At 45.6% G+C, this 22,222-nt stretch overlaps 1 protein-coding gene across 2 annotated transcripts in view; it reads left to right on the top strand.

Moving 5' to 3' along the window:
* The window catches only part of RAB11FIP1 (RAB11 family interacting protein 1), a 43,319-nt gene that overhangs the window by 5,787 nt on the left and 15,310 nt on the right, over positions 1-22,222 (top strand). For both annotated transcript variants that reach the window (XM_002756952.6, XM_008979321.5), the window contains exons 2-3: positions 17,329-17,771; positions 19,835-20,642. In XM_002756952.6, the coding sequence (XP_002756998.4) occupies positions 17,329-17,771; positions 19,835-20,642 (1,251 nt within the window). The remainder of the gene's footprint in view (positions 1-17,328; positions 17,772-19,834; positions 20,643-22,222) is intronic.

Genomic DNA, 22,222 nt, shown 5'->3' with positions numbered 1-22,222 from the left:
GGCCATGTTCTTATAACTATTAAGACTCGAGGGAATTTGGTTGCATATGAAAGGAGTTAGATATTATAAAGGGTTAGATACTTTGAAGAACTGCAAGTGTAATAAGATGCTGAAATAAATTGCCAACAGAAATGTGGCTTATATTAAAAAAAAAGCAAGGGCTAGATAGTTGTTTTTCTGGAAGACTTGGATGCAGAGAAATGACATAGATGTCCATAATTCACACATTCTAAGCAATGGGTGTTTGTTTTTATACCTTTAGGTTTCCTAAGCACATTTAGATTTTGCTTAATAGGTTGGAAAATTCGAGTAATGTTATTACTGATTACATTTTTCTTTTCTTGGAATTTCCCCTAAAGATAATATTGAGCGTTACTGGAAAACTCCCCAGGTCTCACGAAGCCACAGTCCCCTCCCACTCCAGTGTAGGAAACTGAGATAGCTCAGTGCTCAAGCCTGAATTCTGTGTGACTTCTAGAATAAACAACCCTAACCTACTTATGACAAAGGAATGAAATGACTAAAAAGGATGAGAGTCCTTCAGAGTTGTTCTGGTGATGTGGAAGATATTCCATCATGTTTTTTTAATGGTATTGTTTATGATTTCATTTGTAAGACATTCAGTTAGTATGGAGAAAGTTCTGCCTGCGTTTTTTTCCCCCTTCTTGTTTATAAAGTTCGTCTTTTTTTTTTTTTTTTTTTTGAGACAGGGTCTCACTCTTTCCCAGGCTGGAGTGCAGTGGCGTGATCACAGCTCACTGCAGCCTCGACCTCCTAGGTTCAAGCAATCCTTCCCCATTAGCTTCCCGAGTAGGTGGGACTACAGGCGTGTGCCAACACACAGAGCTAATTTATTTTTGTTGTCTTTGTAGAGATGGGACGTTACTGTGTTATAGGCTGTGCTTGAACTCCTGGGTTCAAGCCATCCTGCTGTAGCCTCCTGAAGTGCTGGGATTACAGGTGGGTGCCACTGCATGGCTTCATCCATTCTTGTTTTTAGTGCCAGGTGCTGGGTATACAGTATAAACAATGGTGAAGGAAACAGGGATGGTTCCTGCTTTCAGGAAGCCCAGAGCCTTGTAGGAGAGTAGGCATTAAACAAATGAACATGTAATCCCAGCACTTTGGGAGGCCGAGGTGGGAGGATCACCTGAGGTCAGGAGTTCAAGACCAGTCTGGCCAACATGGTGAAACCTCATCTCTACTAAAAATACAAAAATTAGCCCAGCTTGGTGGCATGCGCCTGTAATCCTGGCTACTTGGGAGGCTGAGGCAGGCTTGAACGTGGGAGGCAGAGGTCTCAGAGAGCTGAGATTACTCCACTGCACTCCAGTCTAGAAGACAGAGAGACTCCATTCTCAAAAAAAAAAGAAAACAAAAACAAATGAACTCACAAATAAATTATCACATACTGTGATAAGTACTGTGGAGGAAGAGGACAGGGAATTGTAGAAGAAAAGGGAAGGAAGGACATGATTTAAAGGAGACTGCAGGTATCCTCTCTGAGGCAGACACCTGAAAATGAAGAGGAATTTTCTAGTGAGGAGTGAAGGAAGGGGGCCTGGTGGGGGAGGAGCAGACTGTGCAAAGGCCCTGAGGCAGAAATATCTGGGAAGTGGGGGAGTGCTTATGTAAGATGAGGCTGAAGAGGAAGGCAGGCTTTGCTTAGGAGGAATGGGAAGCCACTGAGTGTTAAAATTAAAAGCAGTGGGGGCCGGGTGCGGTGGCTCATGCCTATAATCCTAGCACCTTGGGAGGCTGAGGTGGGTGGATCATGAGGTTAAGAGATAGAGACCAACCTGGCCAACATGGTGAAATGCCATCTCTACTAAAAATATAGAAATTAGCTGGGTGTGGTGGCACGTACCTATAGTCTCAGTTACTCTGTAGGCTGAGGCAGGAGAATCACTTGAAGGTGGGAGACAGAGGTTGCAGTGAGCTGAGTTATTGCCATTGTGCTCCAGCCTAGCAACAGAGCGAGACTCTGTCTCAGAAAACAAACAAACAAAAAAAACCGTGGATTAGGCTGGGCATGGTGGCTCACACCTGTAATCCCAGCAGTTTGGGAGGCCAGGGTGGGTGGATCACCTGAAGTCAGGAGTTCAAGACCAGGCCAACATAGTGAAACCCTGTCTCTACTAAAAATACAAAAATTAGCCTGGTGTGGTGGTGGGCACCTGTAATCCCAGCTACTCAGGCAGCTGAGGCAGGAGAATTGCTTGAACTTGGGAGGCAGAGGTTGCAGTGAGCTGGGACTGCGCTATTGCACTCTTGCCTGGGCAACAAGAGTGAAACTCAGTCTTAATAAATAAATAAATGCAGTCAGTTGATGCGGTCCAATTTATTTGTCAGAGATCACTGTGGCTCTTGGGTAGAGAATGGGTCTGAAGCTGGCCTAACTTAGTATTAGAGGAAATGGGAGGCTGTTGCAGTAATCTAGATGGTAGATGGTGGTGGCTTGAACTAGAATGATGGCTGTGGAGGTGGACAGAGGTGGGTGGATTTCAGAAATATCTTGGATTGGGTATGGTAGGAAGGGAGGGAGAGGAAGTAATAAGAATGAACACATAAAATAGGAACGCTTGGTGTTGAAAGTGAATCAGGAAGTGGCGTCTGCTTTCTTTTCCTTACAGTCACTGTGATACCAGGGTGAGGTCACCATTACACAGACAGCTTTGGGCTGTGATACCTGTGAGTGGAGTGTTCTGTTGGAGTGAATTAGTAGGAAATGCCATTGAAACCAGGGCGTGCATGTATGTGTCTGCCAGTGTTTACTGATTCGGTATGGCCAGGTCTTTGTCTTGTCACAGCAGAGCTGCTGTGATCTCATTGATGTGCTCTCACACCACAGATGAAGTCACTGCTCTAAGGGATATAGGAGAACTAACATATAACAGTAGGAAAGTTAGACCCATAAATGAAAACAAATCCCAAGTAAGTGAACCAGTCAAATGTTTTTTGGATTATGAAAGGTAAGCGTGGAAGAGAGCCCTGTGCCTTTTTCATTTTACTGAAACTGTCTTTGGTTACAAAGACGTCTATTGTATTTCTGTAACTCCCATCAGAGGAAGGTTTTTATAAATAGTATCTGATATGTCATTTTAATTGTAGTTATTAACTTAAAAAAAGTTATAATTACATTACAAGCAATCCACATACTTATTAAAACACCATCAACTCCAACATGTATTTGCTGACATTACTCTTCCTCTCCCTTAACGATAATCCTAGATATCCATTAAGATACTATGGTTTTCCTTGCTATATGCCCTGGAAAATTGTGCTTCTTACCCTATACTTTTGAAGGAGGGACAGCTAGCTCTGGCTTAGCACCAACCAGAAGGATTCAGAAGCTCTAGCCTCTGAATAGATAGAGTGATGGGAGGTCCTTTTAGGCCTTATCTTCATCTCAGAGCACTTCCCTAGGTGGCCTTTAGCGCAGATCTCTAGACCTAAGGGTCTCTGAATTCCAACAAAATTAACACCCAGACCCTCGTATTGGCAAAGAGAGGGGTTCTGCTTTCCACAAGGTGTCCAGGCTCAGCTCTCAGTCGCCAGCTGGCTCAGGAGGAGGCCAAGCCTGACTTTGCCCTGTTTTCTTCTGGGACAAGGACCACGTCTGTCGTGTCCTTTGCTGTGTGACCCAGCACAGCAGGGGCTCAATAAACACATCTTTGAAGGAGGCAGTGGTTGTGGTTCCTGTAGGCGCAGGGCGGGCGGTAGATTGCCTGGGTGAACATGGAGAAGCATTTAATCTTACATTTAACCCTGTAGATTACAGACTGGGGATGTCCAAAGTATGAAATCAAAGCTCTGCTTCTTCCGGTTTCCCAGTTTGGGGTATGGCTTCGTGGTCAGTGTCTCTTACTTCCTTCCTTCTTTTCTTTTTTTTGATGGAGTTTTGCTCTTGTTGCCCAAGCTGGAGTGCAATGCCGCAATCTTGGCTTATTGCAACCTCCGCCTCCTGGGTTCAAGCGATGATTCTCTCCTTCCTCAGCCTCCTGGGTACCCTTTTCTTAACACTGAAGAAGCAGGTTACCTTCTGCGGCTTGCTGGCTAATGATGCCTGTGGCAGTTTTCACCACTAATGAGACAGAAATTCCTCTCCTGCAGGGAGACGCCTGTTGATAATCTGTTAGAGGAAAATCAAGGGCTTTAGTCTCCAGGGTGTTCCTGAGGGACACATTTAGGAATGTGCCTGCCGAGAGAAAAAAGGCAGTGGTAATTAAGTATCTTTTCCTGAATGCTGGCCTTTGAATGGAGTAGAGGGAAGGCATTTCTAAGAAACCTGCAAAAATATCTCTAGAGGTATGACTGCCACACACACTTCACTTTTTAAAAAGGACATGGCTAGCCTCTAGGTAGAACAATGAGGGCCTCTAGAAAGCCTGGTCTAAAGAGGCCTCTGGTTATTATAAAAGAATGGGCATCCTGTGTGAATACAGTAGCAGCAGGCTGGGACACCAGATGTTTCTTCAGACTGCCTCTTTTCCATTCAGAGATTGTGACATGCGGTTCACCAAAATGGAACTTTTCATTTTTACTAATCATTTGTTATTAAAACAGGATTTAGAAACGCTTTTGGTGTTACTGGGTGTGGTGGCTCACACTTGTAATCCCACCAAGGTGGGCGGATCACTTGAGGTCAGGAGTTTGAGACCAGCGTGGCCAACATGTTGAAACCCGGTTTCTACTAAAAATACAAAGATTAGCCAGGTGTGGTGGCACGTGCCTGGTATCCCAGTTACTCAGGAGGCTGAGGCAGGAGAATCACTTGAACCTGGGAGGCTGAGGTTGCAGTGAGCCGAGATCACGCCTTGCACTTCAGCCTGGGTGACAGAATGAGACTCTGTCTCAAAGGAAGAAAAAAAAGAAATGCTTTTGTTGTAATTTTTTCCCCTTCCTTTGGACTTACCTTGCTTATGGAATAAATCACAGATAACTCTGCTCCCTCGCCAGGAACTCTCATAGAAAGAAGTATGGGAGTTTATGTGGTGAGGAGGGGCTGAGTGTTCTCTGATGTTGGTCATGCTGAAGTTTGTTTTTCTTTTGTCCTGGTTAAGAGATGGTGAACCAAACTATTGCATTTTCTTTTTCCATTCTTTTTTTTAAATTTTGAGACAGACTCTCACTCTGTCATCCAGGCTGGAGTGCAGTGGCATGATCTTGGCCTACTGCAACCTCCACCTCCTGGGTTTAAGCAGTTCTGCCTCAGCCTCCCGAGTAGCTGAGATTAGAGGTGCATGCCACCACACCTGGCAATTTTTGTACTTTTAGTATAGATGGGATTTTACTATGTTGGCCACACTGGTCTTGAACTCCTGACCTCATTATCCACCCACCTCAACCTCCCAAAGTGCTGGGATTACAGGCACGAGCAACTGAGCCCGACTTCTTTTTCTATTCTTAGTCTCTTTGTGTGAGGACCCCCATGTTGCCACGAGACACTATTCTTTGACAGACAAATAAATACATCAGTGGCATTTACATTTGAGCAAGAGGTGAGATACTGGATTTGATGGTAGGATATTAACACGTGTGGCTTTTTGAGATAGGATCGAGCTTTGTAAAGAATTGGTAAGTCATGATGGTGAGTGTGGTAGACTGACATGTTTAAAAATGAGTTAATTTTTAGAGAATTGTTAAAGATGCTTGGTATTTCCTTTAGTCTTCACCTACAAGAAATTTCGTATTGCTTTACACTTAGAAAACCTGTCCTGATTCATAGACTTAATTATGCCATCTTGGCACATTTCCCAGAGTTCAAGAGCCCTCTGTTTCTTGTCTCTTTCTTCCCTGTGTAGAAACCCTGAAGGGGTCCATGGGGATCATGACATTGCCTGATAAGTTACAGAAAGTATACACTGAGGGGCCAGACGCAGTGGTGGCTCACTCCTGTAATCCCAGTACTTTGGGAGACTGAAGCGGGAGGATCACTTGAGTCCAGGAGTTTAAAACCAGCTTAAGCAAGATGGTGAGACCCTGTCTCTACAAAAAATAAAACATGAGCAGGATGTGGTGGCACACACCTGTAATCCTAGCTACTGATAGGCTGAGGTGGGAGGATTGCTTGAGCCTGGGAGGTTGAGGCTGCAGTGAGTAGTGATGGCATCACTGCACTCCAGCTTGGGCAACAGAGTAAGATCCTGTCTGAAAAAAAAAAAACAAATATATATATAAAGTACACACTGAGCATTTTTTTAATATATTTTTTTAATTTTGGAAATTCAGCTGGGTGCAGTGGCTCACGCCTGTAATCCCAACACTTTGCGAGGCCAAGTGGTGGGGCGGGGTGGTCAGGAGTTTGAGATCAGCCTGGCCAACATGGTGTCTCTATTAAAGACACAAAAATTAGCCAGGTGAAGTGGTGGGTGCCTATAACCCCAGTTACTCAGGAGGCTGAGGCAGAAGAATCGCTTGAACCCAGGAGGCAGAGGCTGCAGTGAGCTGAGATTGTGCCACTGTACTCCAGCCTGGGCAACAGAATGAGACTCCATCTCAAAAGATAGAGAAATAATTTTGGAAACGGTATAATACAAACCAATTTTGGAAGTGAGTCTTTTCTATTCCCTTCAAATGCAAATCATTGTTATTTATACGTGGTGGGTAAGTTAGGGTAGTTATTAATACAGTCTGTCGAAACTGTTAATATCCTAAATTCCCCTTTGATAACCATCTAAATGGGTAAACTACTGCATATACCCACTTCACAGAATATCATTTAGCCATTCAAAATGATAAGTTTGTCGATTATAAGGCAATAATGTGTAATGTACTACCAAGAAAATTGGGTGTGCTCAGCTAAGTAGTAATTATAGCTGAGACTTACGGCCAGGTACTGTTCTAAGCACTTTACATATATTAAGCCACTTAATCTTCCTAGCATTCTTATGAGGTGGGTGTTCTTCTAACCTTGTTTCAGAAGAGGAGCCTGGCCCACAGACAGGTTAAATATCTTGCCTAAGGTTTCTCAGCTCATAGTTGTTAAAATGTATGGGAAAAAGACTTCAAGAAGATTAAAGACTTCAAGAAGATTTATAAAAAGGCAGTAGTCAGATTAGCATGGGACTGAGTCCATTTTTGCTCCTTTTTTTTTGGAGATGGCATCTCTTTCTGTTGCCCAGTCTGGAGTGCAGTGGTGTAATCTTGTCTCACTCCAACCTCTGCTTCCCAGGTTGAAGCGATTCTCGAGCCTCAGCCTCCCGAGTAGCTGGGATTACAGGCGTGCACCACCACACCAGCTACTTTTGTATTTTTAGTAGAAGCGGGTTTTACCATGTTGGCCAGACTGGTCTTGAACTCCTGACCTCAAGTGATCCACCCACCTAGGCCACCCAAAGTGCTGGGACTACAGGTGTGAGCCACTGCAGCTGGCTGTCATTACCAGTTCTTAGAATTCAGTTTGGTGGCTACAAACAGCCTTTCCATGATGCTGAAGGGGCTGTTTTAGGGTTTTGGGCCAAAAAACGAGCCATGACCCATTTGCTACTCTCATGATTTACCAGTTTTTCCAAGTAGCTGACAATGGGCAGAGGGCAAGGTCTAGGGAGGCAAGGTTGGCTGATGGGTAATTCTGTGTTCAGAGTTAGGTAATGATGACTAGCTACCTTGTTCAATACCAGCACTCATTAAACTGCGTAGCTTCTGGAAGGTACACATCACAAACGTTTTATAGGTCATAAACATTTCTGTCTGTTTGCTGTGCGTTGCTTCTAGGTGACCAGAAGGAGAGACTGGACATTTTACCCATATGGAATAACTCCTTTTCAGACCCTTTTTAAAAGATGTTCTCAACTGCTAACCACATGATTTTTAGCCTGATTTTTTTATTTCCTGGGGAAGACAGTTCATGAACTGCTTTTAAAACTTCTTCATCTAAGAAAGATCAAGTGTGTCTTCTGTCCCACACTAGGTCAGGGTGGTTCTGTTCTTCCTGCTTCTTTCCTCACTTGAGGCCATCATCCCCTGTGTCACGATGCCTGGTTAACATGGAGATGACTCACTCTATAAGTCAGGGTTGGGATTTTGTGCAGCAAAGGAAGTAGGCAGCCCTCACTGGATGTCCAAACTGGATGCAGAAACAACGATCCCTTGAAATGAACACTGATACATGTGAAGTGTGGAAGTAATCCAGAGAGCTGGTGGTCCTCTTTGCATGGCCTTTCCTGGAGACTCCTGTGTTTAATATGGGGATGCAGTATTTATTCACTTGCTGAACAGTCCCTAGATAGGTAGTTCTGAAACCTTATTTGTACCTGAATTGTTATTTGTGATGAATTGATACTTTAGCAGGAGTTTCACCTGTAATTAATTTCTCTCATTGCCCCAATGTAACAAACGCTTTGTGATCTTGGGTGAGCCTATTCTCTATCCTATCGCAGGGTCAGCTTTTCAGTCCTCTTCATTCTCTTTATTTCCAGCGTCTAGCATGTAAAAACGCTGGAACTGAATCTCTGAAGGCATCATTTCTCTGTGTGTGTCTGCTCTCCAGAATGTTTTAAAGGGAAAAAACATGCTCATTTCAGCTGCAGAAAGATTATTTTTAAGACATACCAGTCAGTCCTTTATCAGAGTAATCGCAAATGCCTGCAGGGGTGCATGGGAAGGCTTTTCGTCTCCCAATAGCAAGAACCACACTACCCTGACCCCTCCACATTCCCACAGAAGGCCCCTGGGATGGGATCAGCTCTGGGTGTGTTTGAGAAGCCAACTCTATGTTCTGAGGCTCACGGCCCTCAGAATGGGGCATGTTGGATGGTCTTAGCTCTTCCAGAAGGACTGAAAAGCCCAGGAGATGTCACAGCATGGATCCAGGCATGGGATCCCAGCGGGCTGCCCTGGAGGTGGGCGTGCCCTGCGCCCTGCTGTTGTGTGTGGGCACAGACTTGTGTTTCTTCTGCCCGGTACTTAGTTCATTCTTTTTCTGTGTTCCCTTATTTCTCTTTTATTTTTTGTCCAAAAAAATAAAATCTCCAAAAACAAAAACCGCAGAGTAGCCTGTTTGGATAATAAACAGTTTTGCTTGTCAACGGTGAGACCACCACTTGGGAGGGTGTTATAAAACTGATAATAGTGGTTGTCTCTGGCACGGAGACTGAGGGGCGTGGAATCAGGAGGGGTACGAAGAAGGAATTTTTCATCCTATACCATTTTGTATAATTTGAACTTTTACCCAATGCCTGTTATTACTTAAAAATATAGGCTGGGTCCAGTGGCTCACACCTGTAATCCCAGCATGATGAGAGACTGAGGTGAGAGGATCCTGTGTGGCCAGGAGTTTAAGACCGGTCTGGGCAGCATAGCCAGACCCTTTTTCCAAACAAAACAAAAACTAGCTGGCATAGCGGTTCACCCCTGTAATCCTGGCACTTCGGGAGGCTGAGGCAGGCAGATCACTTGAGTTCAGGAGTTCGAGGCCAGTCTGACCAACATGGTAAAACCCTGTCTCTACTAAAAATACAAAAGTTAGCTGCGTGTGGTCCACATGCCTGTAATTCCAACTACTCTGGAGGCTGAGGCACAAGAATTGCTTGAACCCAGGAGGTGGAGGTTGCAGTAAGCCGAGATCATGCCACTGCACCCTAGCCTGGGTGACAGAGCAAGACTCTGTCTCAACAAAACAGCAACAACCACAAAAACTAGTTGGGTATAGTGGCACATGTGTTTAGTCCCAGTTCCTCAAGAGGCTGAGGTGGGAGAGTGGCTTAAGCCCAGGATTTCAAAGCTCCTGTGAGCTATGAATGTGTACTGCACTCCAACCTGGACAACAGAGCAAGACCCTGTCTCAAAATACATGTGTGTGTATATTTTTAGAAATTTTATGTCACTTTCTACATATCCAGAGATCCTTTCAATACTTGCAGGACTGAGTTTAATGATAAGTAATAAAAATTTGCTTATTGAAGGGATCATTTGGGTTTTTTGTTGTTGTTTTAAGATGAAGACTCACTCTGTCACCCAGGCTGGAGTGCAGTGGTGTGATCTCAGCTCGCTGCAGTCTCCGCCTCCTGGGTTCAAGCAAGTCTCTGCCTCAACCTCCTGAGTAGCTGGGATTACAGGCGCCCGCCGCCACATCCGGCTGTTTTTTGTATTTTTAGTAGAGACAGGGTTTCACCATCTTGGCCAGGATGGTCTTGAACTCCTGACCTCACGATCCACCTGCCTCGGCCTCCCAAAGTGCTGGGATTAGAGGCATGAGCCACCGCGCCCGGCTGGATCATTTGATTTTTACTTTTGATAGGTGGCAAGATTTTTTCAGAATATGGGCTTAAAAATAAACTTGCTATATTGGGATTATGGCTCTCTTTCTCTGCACTTTGGACCAGGGAAATGGACCCAACCCTGATTCTGAGATAATTCAAGCTTTCTTGGCCTATGTGAAAGATAATACTGGAACACACCCATGCCGCCATCACATGTTGTGTGGCTATGCTGGGACTTTATTATTTATGAGCTACCTCTGTGAGGTGCAGGAATTAAGTGAACTGAAAAACACATGGGCAGAAACACTTAGAAACTGAGTTGATCTTAAATATAAAAACCCACAGATGTGTTCTTCTGCTTTGGGATTCCTTAGAGTGAGATATTCAAGCACTGTGGCTTTCACTGTCTTATGAAAGTATGCTGTATCGGACATCCCTTGCTTAAACTGTTTTTGAATTTGAGGATAATATTGCTAGTGAAAGAAATAATTATTGGCCGGGCACAGTGGCTCACGCCTGTTATCCCAACACTTTGGGAGGCTGAGGCAGGTGGATCACTTGAGGTCGGGAGCTCGAGGCCAGCCTGACCAACATGGAGAAACCGCATTTCTACTAAAAATACAAAGTTAGCCGGACGTGGTAGCACATGCCTGTACTCCCAGTTACTCGGGAGGCTGAGGTAGGAGCATCACTTGAGACTGGGAGGTCTGCAATCACTTGCTCATTGCAAGTGGTTGCAGTGAGCAGAGATGGCACCATTGCACTCCAGCCTGGGCAAGAGAGCAAAACTCCATCTCAAAAAAAAGGAAAAAAAAAAGAAAAAGAGAAAGAAACAATTATTGGTTGGGTGCTGTGGCCTACACCTGTAGGCACCTACGGCTGAGGCAGGCGGATCACCTGAGGTGAGGTGTTCGAGACCAGCCTGGCCAACATAAAATTAGCTGGACGTGGTTCCTCACGCCTGTAGCCCCAGCTACTCAGGAAGCTGAGGCAGGAGAATCACTTGAACCCAGGAGGAAGAGGTTGCAGTGAGCTGAGATTTTGCCACTGCACTCCAACCTGGGCAACAGAGCGAGATGCAGTCTCTCAAAAAAAAAACAAAAGAAAAATAATAATAACCCCAAAACCCAAGACAATTCTTGTTTTTCTTTCCAGCTTTAATACATAGGGCACAGATTTGTAAAACTTCTGCCTTTTTGCTTGGGCTGTTTCCCTGATGGCCTGTGATTCAGCCTGTTTCACATCCTTCAATAGCCCCTTGGCCATGTCTGGCTACCTGGTGTTTGGTTTTAGGTTTGCTTCTGAGCAGCAAGAACAGTTGGAGACATTTTTATTTGTACCTCCCAATGGTGTTAGAAGTTTCCGAAGCAAATCCCACTGCAGGGCCCGGTGGGATTGGACCTGAAGATCAGGGAGGATTCTGGAATTGGTTGTAGCTTTGCTCAAAAACCACTAGGAAGTGCAAACAAAACCTCACTGATATACCTTTGGAAAGGCAAGGCTAGCCCTTGGAATTGTCAAGTGGCGGTGTTGCCGGAAAGGGGGGGTTTTTGGATCTCCCGCAAGAAAAAATTCAGGGGAAGTCTGCAGTGCAAAGTAAAAACAAGTTTATTAAGAAAGTAAAGTAGTGAAAGTACAGCTTCTCCAGAGACAGAGTAGGACATTCCACCCTGGGTACTATGTTCTTTTTATACAGGATAAAAAGATCATGGAAAGATGTGCCCTGCTACAAGGGTTTGTGATAAGGGATTAATTTCCTTAATTACTATTTTTAGTAATTTTGCAGTAATCAATATTATTATCTTTAAAGCAAAATTAGGAATGCCTTTGTTCTCCAGATATTGGGACATTACGACACTCCCAAGTCTGAGTCTGTTTAGTAAACATTATCAGTCTGTTCTCTTACCTAGAAGCTAGGAATACCTAACTTTCTGGGACTGCAGCGCAGCAAGTCCCAGCCTCATTTTCCTGGCCCTCACTCAAGATGGAGTTGCTCTGGTTTGAATGCCTCTGACAGCTTCTTTGGAGGCCTGTTGCATTTTTGCATCCCCAGGGAGGGTTAATAGAAGGGGCTGTGTGGAAGGGCTGTGGAGAAGGCCTGCCTGACGCTCCTGTCCTGGGCAGGGAGGTGAAGCGTGCTGTCTGCCTGCGGTTGACAAGGTCATCGAAACCTCCTCAGTCAGCGTTCAGCAGCTTCTCCTTTTCAGGTGCCTGCAATTGGTATTTACAAAAGCTAAACACCCTTCATCACCAAGGCTACCATTTACCACAGGACTGTCAGAAAAATACAAAAAATCCTCTCAAAATCGAAGTGACAAATACGCAAACTATTCCAGGCCAGGCCCTGCAAAGACGATTGGAAAGACACTAGGCTGGCAGGAGTGACTTTGTGTATAAAGACCTTGCATCTTCCGCTTGAGCCCAGGAGTTCAAGGCTGCAGTATGTTATGATCCCACTTACTGCACTCCAGCCTAGGCAACAGAGTGAGACTCTGTTGCAAAAAAAAAGAAAAAATAAAGGTCTTGCATCTTGTAACAGCTACCACTCCCTGCTTGCCCAGCTCTGGATTGGGTTTATAAAAACTATAAGAGATTTTTCTCTTAAATGTCCAAAATTATAGCTCATGTAATTTTATCCTTTCTTGGCTGTATTTTGTGAATTCATTTTAAGTTCTTGATGACTTTGTGTACTAGCCTTTAAGTAATCTTAATGATTTACGACTGATGGCAGGCTATGTTAGTTTCCTCCCTTTCTTCTTTCTTTCTTTTTTCTTTTGTTTTGAGATGGAGTCTTGCTCTGTCGCCCAGGCTGGAGTGCAGTGGTGCGATCTTGACTCACGCAACCTCTGTGCCCCGCCCCCACTTCAAGTGATTCTCCAGCTTCAGTCTCCTAAGTAGCTGGAACTACAGGCGCTCACCACCACACCCAGCTAATTTTTGTATTTTTAGTTCTTTCCTCTTTGGACATTTAAATTAGAAACTTAAATGTTTCTCAAAAAGAATTTAAATTTGAGCCCTCCTTTCTCTATGTTACAAGAGATGGCCTGTCAAAAGTAAATTAGGAGAGAATTGAAATCAGGAATCTTGGTGCAGGGGAGAGAATAGGTGCTTTGGGGAAACTGATTTGGAATCCTAGCTGTACCCCATAATGGTTGCAAGACTTTGTGCTAATTTTCAGACTTCTGAGCTTCAATTTCTTCATCTGTAAAACGGGTATGATATCCACTCCGTGTCGTTCTTGTGAGGCTGAATGATGTTTCCGAGTGTATACAGTGTTGGTATACCGTAGGTGCTATTTAGGTGTTAGGTTTCTACTTTCCCCTGCACCTTCCCTCTAAGTGTTGCAGGAGCCATAGCAGTGGGGGCAGGGATCTGCCCTGTGAGCAAGCCGCCAGCCACAGCTGAAGGGGAAAGAGGAAGTTGTGCTCATTTGGGCAAAACCATCATTTCCTTAAAGCCCACAACCCTTGGCCCTTAAATAGGTCACTGAAAAGAACATCAGAATGTGAGAACTCAGTTTGCGAGGGCGACCTGGTGGACAGCTCTTTATAGACCAGGTATTTGGAGTTATTTGTCCCATTGTATGGTCTTGCTACTAACTGGTCTCATTTTTTTTTTTAAGAGATAGGGTCTCACTCTGTTTCGCAGGCTGTAGTACAGTGGTGCAATCATAGCTCTTACTACAGCATCGAACTCCCGGACTCAAGTGATCCTGCTGCCTCAACCTCCTGAGTAGCTGGGACTATAGGCATGCACCACTGCACCCAGCTAATTAAAAAAACTTTTTTAGCCGAGCTTGGTGGCTCATGCCAAAGTGGGTGAATCATTTGAGTTCAGGAGTTTGAGACCAGCCTGGCTAACATGATGAAACCCCATCTCTTCTAAAAATACAAAAAATAACTGGGCATTGCGGCACACGCTTGTAGTACCAGCTACTCAGGAGGCTGAGGCAGGAGAATTGTTTGTACCCAGGAGGCAGAGATTGCAGTGAGCCAAGATCACGACACTGCACTCCATCCAGCCTGGGCACAGAGCGAGACTCTATCTCAAAAACACACACAAACACATATATATATGTGTGTGTTTTTTAGAGAAGTAGGATCTTTCCTTGTTGCTTATACTGATCTCACTGTATAAGCAGCAAGGCAAGATCCCACTCCTGAACCAACCTATCCTCCTGTCTCAGCCTCCCAAAGCACTGAGATTGTAGGTGTGAGCCATTGTACCCAGCCTGGCTCACATTCTTACAGTTCACTAAAGGTACAGGGCTCTTAGATGGAAAATGAATGTCATGAGGAGATTTCCTTTTTTAAAGCTTGTCTTTCAGTGGAGCTGGACTGATATAATGTCATTTGCCACATCTTGAAGTAGATGGCAAATGACCTAGTGTAATACTTTGAATAGTATTTGAAATGTTCCTTTTTCTGATTATTAAGCTGGGGAAGAAGGCTTCCTTTTCAATTCCCCGTTTGTTTTATTGTGGTAAAACATAATATAAAATTAAATTTAGCATTTTATCCCCCCCTTTTTTTTTTGAGACAGAATTTTGCTCTGTCGCCCAGGCTGGAGTGCAGTGCGCGATCTCAGCTCACTGCAATCTCCGCATTCTGGGTTCAAGCGTTTCTCCTGCCTCAGCTTCTAGAGTAGCTAGGATTACAGGATGTGCCATGATGCCTGGGTATTTTTTGTATTTTGGTAGAGACAGGGTTTCACCATGTTGGCCAGGCTGGTCACAAACTTCTGACCTCAAGTGATCTGCCCACCTCGGCCTCCCAAAGTGCTGGGATTACAGGTCGGAGCCACCACGCCCAGCCCCATTTTTAAGTGTGCAGTTCAGTGCCATTAAGAACATTTATGCTGTTGTGTGACCATAACCGCCATCCATCTTCAGAACTTTTAAATTTTCCCCAAATGAAGCTCTATATCCATCAAACATTAATTCCTCGTTCTTTCCTTCCCCTCCTCTGGCAATCACCATTCTACTTTCTGCCTCAGTGAATTTGACTACCCCAGGAACCTCACATAAGCAGACTCATATAGTGTTTGTCATTTTCTAACTGACTGATTTAACTCTTTTTTTGAGATGGAGTCTGGTTCTGTTGCCCAGGCTGGAGTGCACTGGCATGCTCTCGGCTCACTGAAACCTCCGCTTCTTGGGTTCAAGCAATTCTCCTGCCTCAGCCTCCTGAGTAGCTGGGATTACAGGCACTCACCACCACACCCAACTAATTTTTGCATTTTTAATAGAGATGGGGTTTCGCCATGTTGGCCAGGCTGGTCTCGAGGTCTTGACCTCAGGTGATCTGCCCGCCTCTGCCTCCCAAAGTGCTGGGATTACAGGCGTGAGCCACTGCACCTGGCCTGATTACACTCTTTTTTAAAAATTCTTTATTTTTATTTATTTATTTTTAGAAACAGGGTCTTGCTTTGTCACTCAGATTGGAGTGCAGTGGTGCAATGATAGCTCACTGCAACCTCGAACTCCTAGGCTCATGTTGTTGAGCAGCTGGAACTATAGGTGCATACCACCATGCCAGCTAATTTTTAATTTTTTATAGAGATGGGGTCTTGCAGTGTTGCCCAGGCTGGTCTTGAACTCCTGGCCTCAAGTGATCCTCCTGGCTCAGGCTCCCAAAGCTCTGGGATTAACATGTGTGAGCCACCATGCCCAGTCTCCTCCCCCACCTTTTTTCTTTTAAATTCTGCCTTGTATGTTTTATTACTCCCTAGCAGGGACTATTCCTTACTACAAACTTGATTTTCTTGGAGATTTAATTATACATTTGCATGCCACCCTTCTTAGCTGTTTGTATATGATCTTTGCTTTTTTTTTTTTTTTGAGATGGAGTTTCACTCTGTCCCCAGGCTGGAATACTATGTCATGATCTCAGCTCACTACAACATCTGCCTCCTGGGTTCAAGCGATTCTTCTGCCTCAACCTCCTGAGTAGCTGGGACTACAGGCACCTGCCACCACACCTAGCTAATTTTTTATATTTTTAGTATAGACAGGATTTCACCATATTGGCAAGGCTGTTCTCGAACTCTTGACCTTGTGATCCACTCACCTGGGCCTCCCAAAGTGCTGGGATTACGGGCGTGAGCCACTGCGCCTGGCCCTGATCTTTGCATTTTTACTCTACTGAAGGAAAACTTTAGTCATCGGAAGTGATTCCATGGAATATTTTTTTTCTTTATTTTTAGAATGAACTCTTTATTGAATCAGGATTTTACGTTATTATATGCTAAGTACAACACTGGATCCTATCTTTGTCTAGTAGTGCATGTCTTCTCAAAAATAAAAGTGCAAAATTTAAAAAAAATGAACAAAAGAAATACAAATAAAAGTGCAAATTCTGCTCTCTACTGGGTGCAGTGACTCATGCCTGTAATCCCTGCACTTTGGGAGGCTGAGGCGGGCAGATCACCTAAGGGTCAGGAGTTCGAGTCCAGCCTGGCTAACATGGCGAAACCCTGTGTTTACTAAAAATACAAAAATTAGTCGGACGTGGTGACCAGTGCCTGTAATCTCAGCTACTCAGGAGGCCGAGGCAGGTGAATCACTTGAAGCTGGGAGGCAGAGGCTGCAGTGAGCCGAGATTGTAACATTTTACTCCAGCCTATGTGACAGAGCAAGACTCTGTCTTTTTTTTTTTTTTTGAGACGGAGTTTCGCTCTTGTTACCCAGGCTGGAGTGCAATGGCACGATCTCGGCTCACCACAACCTCCGCCTCCTGGGTTCAGGCAATTCTCCTGCCTCAGCCTCCTGAGTAGCTGGGATTACAGGCACGCGCCACCATGCCCAGCTAATTTTTTGTATTTTTTAGTAGAGACGGGGTTTCACCATGTTGACCAGGATGGTCTCGATCTCTTGACCTCATGATCCACCCGCCCTGGCCTCCCAAAGTGCTGGGATTATAGGCTTAAACCACCGCGCCCGGCCGAAGACTCTGTCTTAAAAAGAAAAAAAAAATCTGCTCTCATCTGGATCTCCCCAAAGAGAAAGCCTAAGAATGCATGCATCAAACAGGTTGCTGGTAGCCGAGAAGAGAGGCCAGTTCATGGCAATTGTGAACATTTTTGCAGTCTTTTCCATTCAAAGGTAACTCAGCCTTTCTCCTTTCAGGTGGTATAAATTGACGTCCAAACCAGGAAAGAAAGACAAGGAGCGAGGAGAAATTGAAGTTGACATTCAGTTTATGAGAAACAACATGACTGCCAGCATGTTTGACCTTTCCATGAAAGACAAGTCTCGGAATCCTTTTGGAAAACTGAAGGACAAGATCAAGGGGAAGAAGAAGGACAGTGGGTCGGACACCGCCTCTGCCATCGTCCCCAGCACAACACCCTCAGTTGACAGTGATGATGAGTCTGTGCCCAAAGACAAGAAAAGGAAATCAAAGATCAAGACCCTATTTTCCAAGTCGACTCTGCAGAAAACGCCCCTTTCCCAGTCCATGTCTGTCCTGCCGACTTCAAAGCCAGAAAAAGTGCTGCTTCGTCCCAAAGACTTTCAGTCCCAGTGGGACGAAGATGACAATGAGGATGAGTCTTCCTCGGCCTCAGACGGTGAGTTTCCGTATCTTCCCTCTTGACCTCTCTTCCTCCACTTAGCCTGCTTCGTTCTGAGAGAGAAGAAACGGACAAATCTTAAGATAAAGAGTTTAATTCAATTCCTCAGTTACAAAATCGTGGTGGCAGTGGTAATGATAATGGTGAGTAATCCTGGTTAAGATACCCTCTCTGACCAGGTACAGTGGCTCACGCCTGTAATCCCAGCACTTAGGGAGGCTGAGGCAGGCAGATCACCTGGGATCAGGAGTTCAAGACCAGCCTGGCCAACATGGCAAAACCCCATCTCTACAAAAATACAAAAATTAGCTGGGTATGGTGGTGTTTGCCTGTATTCCCAGCTATTCGGGAGGCTGAGGCAGGACAATTGCCTGAACCCAGGAGGCAGGGGTTGCAGTGAGCCGAGATTGCACCATTGCACTCCAGCTTGGGTGACAGATGGAGACTTCGTCTCAAAAAAATCAAAACAAAAAAACAAATGATGCCCTCTCTAAGGCCAGGCATGGTGGCTCACTCCTGTAATCCCGGCACTTTGGGAGGCCAAGGGAGGCAGATCTCTTGAGCCCAGGAGTTCAAGACCAGCCTGGGCAACTTGGTGAAACCCTGTCTCTACAAAACATATAAAAATTAGCCAGGTGTGATGACACATGCCTGTAGTCCCAGCTACTCAGGAGGCTGGGGTAGGAGGATTGCTTGAGCTCGTGAAGTAGAGGCTGCAGTAAGCTGTGATCATGCCACCACACTCCAGCCTGGGTGACAGAATGAAAAAAAAAAAGATGCCCTATTTCTTTTTATTTTAAATATTTTTTGTTTGTTTGTTTTAGAGGCAGGGTCTGCTCTGTTGCCCAGGCTGGAGTGTAGTGGCGCAATCATAGCTTACTGCAGCCTCCAACTCCTGGGCTCAAGGGATCCTCCCACCTTGGCCTCCTGAGGAGCTGGGACTACAGGTGTGCACCATCACACCTGGCTAATTAAAAAAAAAATTTTTTTTTCTTAGAGATGAGGTCTCACTATTTTGCCCAGGCTGAAACTCCTGGCCTCAAGCAATCCTCCTGCCTCAACCTCTTAAAGTGTTGGTATGACAGTTGTGAGCCACTGCACACAGCTGAGATGCCCTCTCTATTTCTAAGCCCTCTGGTTTCTAAAAAGGCGGAAATTCCTTTTCTAGAGTGTTTGGCTCTATAACTTATGTCCATTAGTACAAGCTTTTAGAGCTAACAGAATGAGTGTCTCCAAGATTTTTTTTTTTTCAAGAGCAAAACCATGGAACCTTATAGTAATTCTGCTATTTCATTAATTCATCAGGTAGTTATTTAGTTCCTATGATGTGATTAACCCTCATGGGATATAGCCCATCAGAAGCCAAGGAATCTGGTTCCTTTAGCTCTGAATTACTTGTGTTTTTTTTCTTTGTCTGTTTGTTTGTTTTTTGAGATGAAGTTTTGCTCTTGTTGCCCAGGCTGGAGTGCAACGGCGCAATCTCAGCTCACTGCAAACTCCATCCCCTGGGTTCAAGCAATTCTTCTGCCTCAGCCTCCCAAGTAGCTGGGATTACAAGCATGCACCACCACGCCCAGCTAATTTTGTATTTTCAGTAGAGACAGGGTTTCACCATGTTATTCAGGCTGATCTCGAACTCCTGACTTCAGGTGATCCACCCTCTTCAGCCTCCCAAACTGCTGGGAGTACAGGCATGAGGCACTGCACCTGGCATAAGTGCCTAGTTTGAACTTCAATTTCAATGTCTCAATCCCTCCCATTGGCCAGATTCTGCTACTATGAAGAGTGCTGCCCTTTTCATTGGTTTAATCCAGGGTTTCTCAGACTCAGCACTGTGGACAGTTTGGACAGGTCTTTGTCGGGGGGCGGGGGGGGCATGCTGTACATTGTAAGATGTTCAGCATCATCCTTGTTCTCCATCTGCTTGATTCAAATAGCTACACACCCTCTCCAAGTGTGACAACCAGAAATGTATCCAGACATTGACAGATTCCCACCATGCTGCAAACCACTTATTTAATGTCTTATCCCCTTTCTGTTCTTTGTTTTTCTTCCCAAAGTCATGTCACACAAGAGAACGTCGAGTACGGATCTTAAGCAACTGAACCAGGTCAATTTCACCCTTCCCAAGAAGGAAGGACTTTCCTTTCTTGGTGGCCTTCGGTCTAAGAATGATGTCCTTTCCCGCTCTAATGTCTGTATCAATGGGAACCATGTTTACCTAGAGCAGTCAGAAGCCAAGGATGAGACCAAGGACAGCAGCCCGTCTTCCTCCCCATCCCCCCAGGGCTTCAGGAAGAAGCATTTGTTCTCATCTACCGAGAACCTGGTGTCTCGGTCTTGGAAGGAGCCTGCTGAAGGAGGTGGGCTGTCCTCTGACAGGAGGCTCTCCGAATCTTCCACCAAGGACTCCCTGAAGTCTATGACCCTGCCATCCTACCGACCTGCCCCGCTGGTCAGTGGGGACCTCAGGGAAAACACGGCCCCTGCAAACTCGGAGGCCCCAAAAGAAGCCAAAGAGAGCAAGAAACCGGAGAGCAAGAGGTCCTCTTTGCTGTCTCTGGTGACAGGGAAGAAGGACGTGGCTAAGGGCAGTGAAGGTGAAAACCTTCTCACCGTCCCAGGGAGGGAGAAGGAAGGCATGCTGATGGGGGTTAAGCCAGGGGAGGATGCGCCCGGGCCTGCTGAAGAAGTTGTGAGAAGATCCGAGAAAGATACTGTGACTATTGTCTCCAGACCGGGCAGCTCACTGAACCCCTTTGAAGATGTGGAGATCACAGAACCGGAAGCTGAGCCGGAGGCCAAGTCTGAACTGAAACCTCCAATTCCCTCTGCAAGGGCTCCCCAGACCAGAGCTGTCAAGCCCCGGTGAGTTTTGGTTCTTCTCATGCAGGGCATTTCTACCTTGCCATTAGCAGTTTTGAGGCTTACAAATGACATCATAGTACCCGAATATGTCAGGGGTGTGCTGGTCTAAATTGTTATTATTATCATTATTTTTTGAGATGGAATCTTGCTCTGATGCCCAGACTGAAGTGCAATGGCACGATCTTGGCTCACTGCAACCTCCGCCTCCCGGGTTCAAGTGATTCTCCTGTGTCAGTCTCCCGAGTAGCTCAGACTACAGGCGCCTGTCACCATGCCTGGCTAATTTTTGTATTTTCAGTAGAGATGAGGTTGGTTTCACCATATTGGCCAGGCTGATCTTGAACTCCTGACCTTGTGTCCACCCACCTCAGCCTCCCAAAGTGCTAGGATTACAGGCGTGAGCCACTGCATCTGGCCTGAATTATTATTATTATTATTTTTGAGCCGGAGTTTCGATCTTGTTACCCAGGCTGGAGTGCAATGGCGTGATCTCGGCTCACCGCAACCTCCGCCTCCTAGGTTCAGGCAATTCTTCTGCCTCAGCCTCCTGAGTAGCTGGGATTACAGGCATGCGCCACCATGTCCAGCTAATTTTTTGTATTTTTAGTAGAGACGGGGTTTCACCATGTTGACCAGGATGGTCTCGATCTCTTGACCTCGTGGTCCACCCGCCTCGGCCTCCCAAAATGCTGGGATTACAGGCGTGAGCCACCGCACCTGGCCTGAATTATTATTATTATTATTTTTGAGACGGAGTTTTGCTCTTATTACCCAGGCTGGAGTGCAATGGCACGATCTTGGCTCACTACAACCTCCGCCTCCTAGGTTCAGGCAATTCTCCTGCCTCAGCCTCCTGAGTAGCTGGGATTACAGGCATGCGCCACCATGCCCAGCTAATTTTTTGTATTTTTAGTAGAGACGGGGTTTCACCATGTTGACCAGGATGGTCTCGATCTCTTGACCTCGTGATCCACCCGCCTTGGCCTCCCAAAGTGCTGGGATTACAGGCTTGAGCCACCGCGCCCGACCGAATTATTGTTTTTTTAACCAGTCCCTACTGCCGGCCTGGCCTGCCCTGTACAAATTGCAGTAATGCTTCCTAGCCCAGAGCTACTGCCCAGCAGGCATGGTCTGTCATCTCAGTCAGATTATCAGATCTCAGTGGAATGCGATGGTTTGTAGCAGATTCTGGGTGTTGCGAATTGGGAATGCTGGGTTTGCGTTGTGGTGTGTGCAGAACCTGTGTTTATGAAGTTCTTATTGCATGTTTGCCCTTGAGCCAGATCCTGTCCTGTCTCCTTGCACTTTGGCACTGGTTTCTGGCATGAGAGACCCTCGGTCCTCTCTTGAGTGTGCCTGTGACAGTTCTCTGTCTGCTCTGCCCCTTCTTGTAAGAGCTAGGGTGAGCCTTGGGAGGTTCCGTTTTTTCCATGTGATCTCATTCACGCTGACAATATTTCTGTGGTCTGGGGGGTGAGAGATTTTTTTAGCGATTCTGCTTATGTTGACACGCACACATAGACACTGTTCCTCTTAAACATCTGTGCCTGCGGCTTTGTGTTCTATCTTTAACCACTTTG

The sequence above is a fragment of the Callithrix jacchus genome, chromosome 13, assembly GCF_049354715.1.
Source record: "Callithrix jacchus isolate 240 chromosome 13, calJac240_pri, whole genome shotgun sequence".
Taxonomy (NCBI): domain Eukaryota; kingdom Metazoa; phylum Chordata; class Mammalia; order Primates; family Cebidae; genus Callithrix; species Callithrix jacchus.
This window is presented reverse-complemented; position numbering and strand designations above follow the sequence as displayed.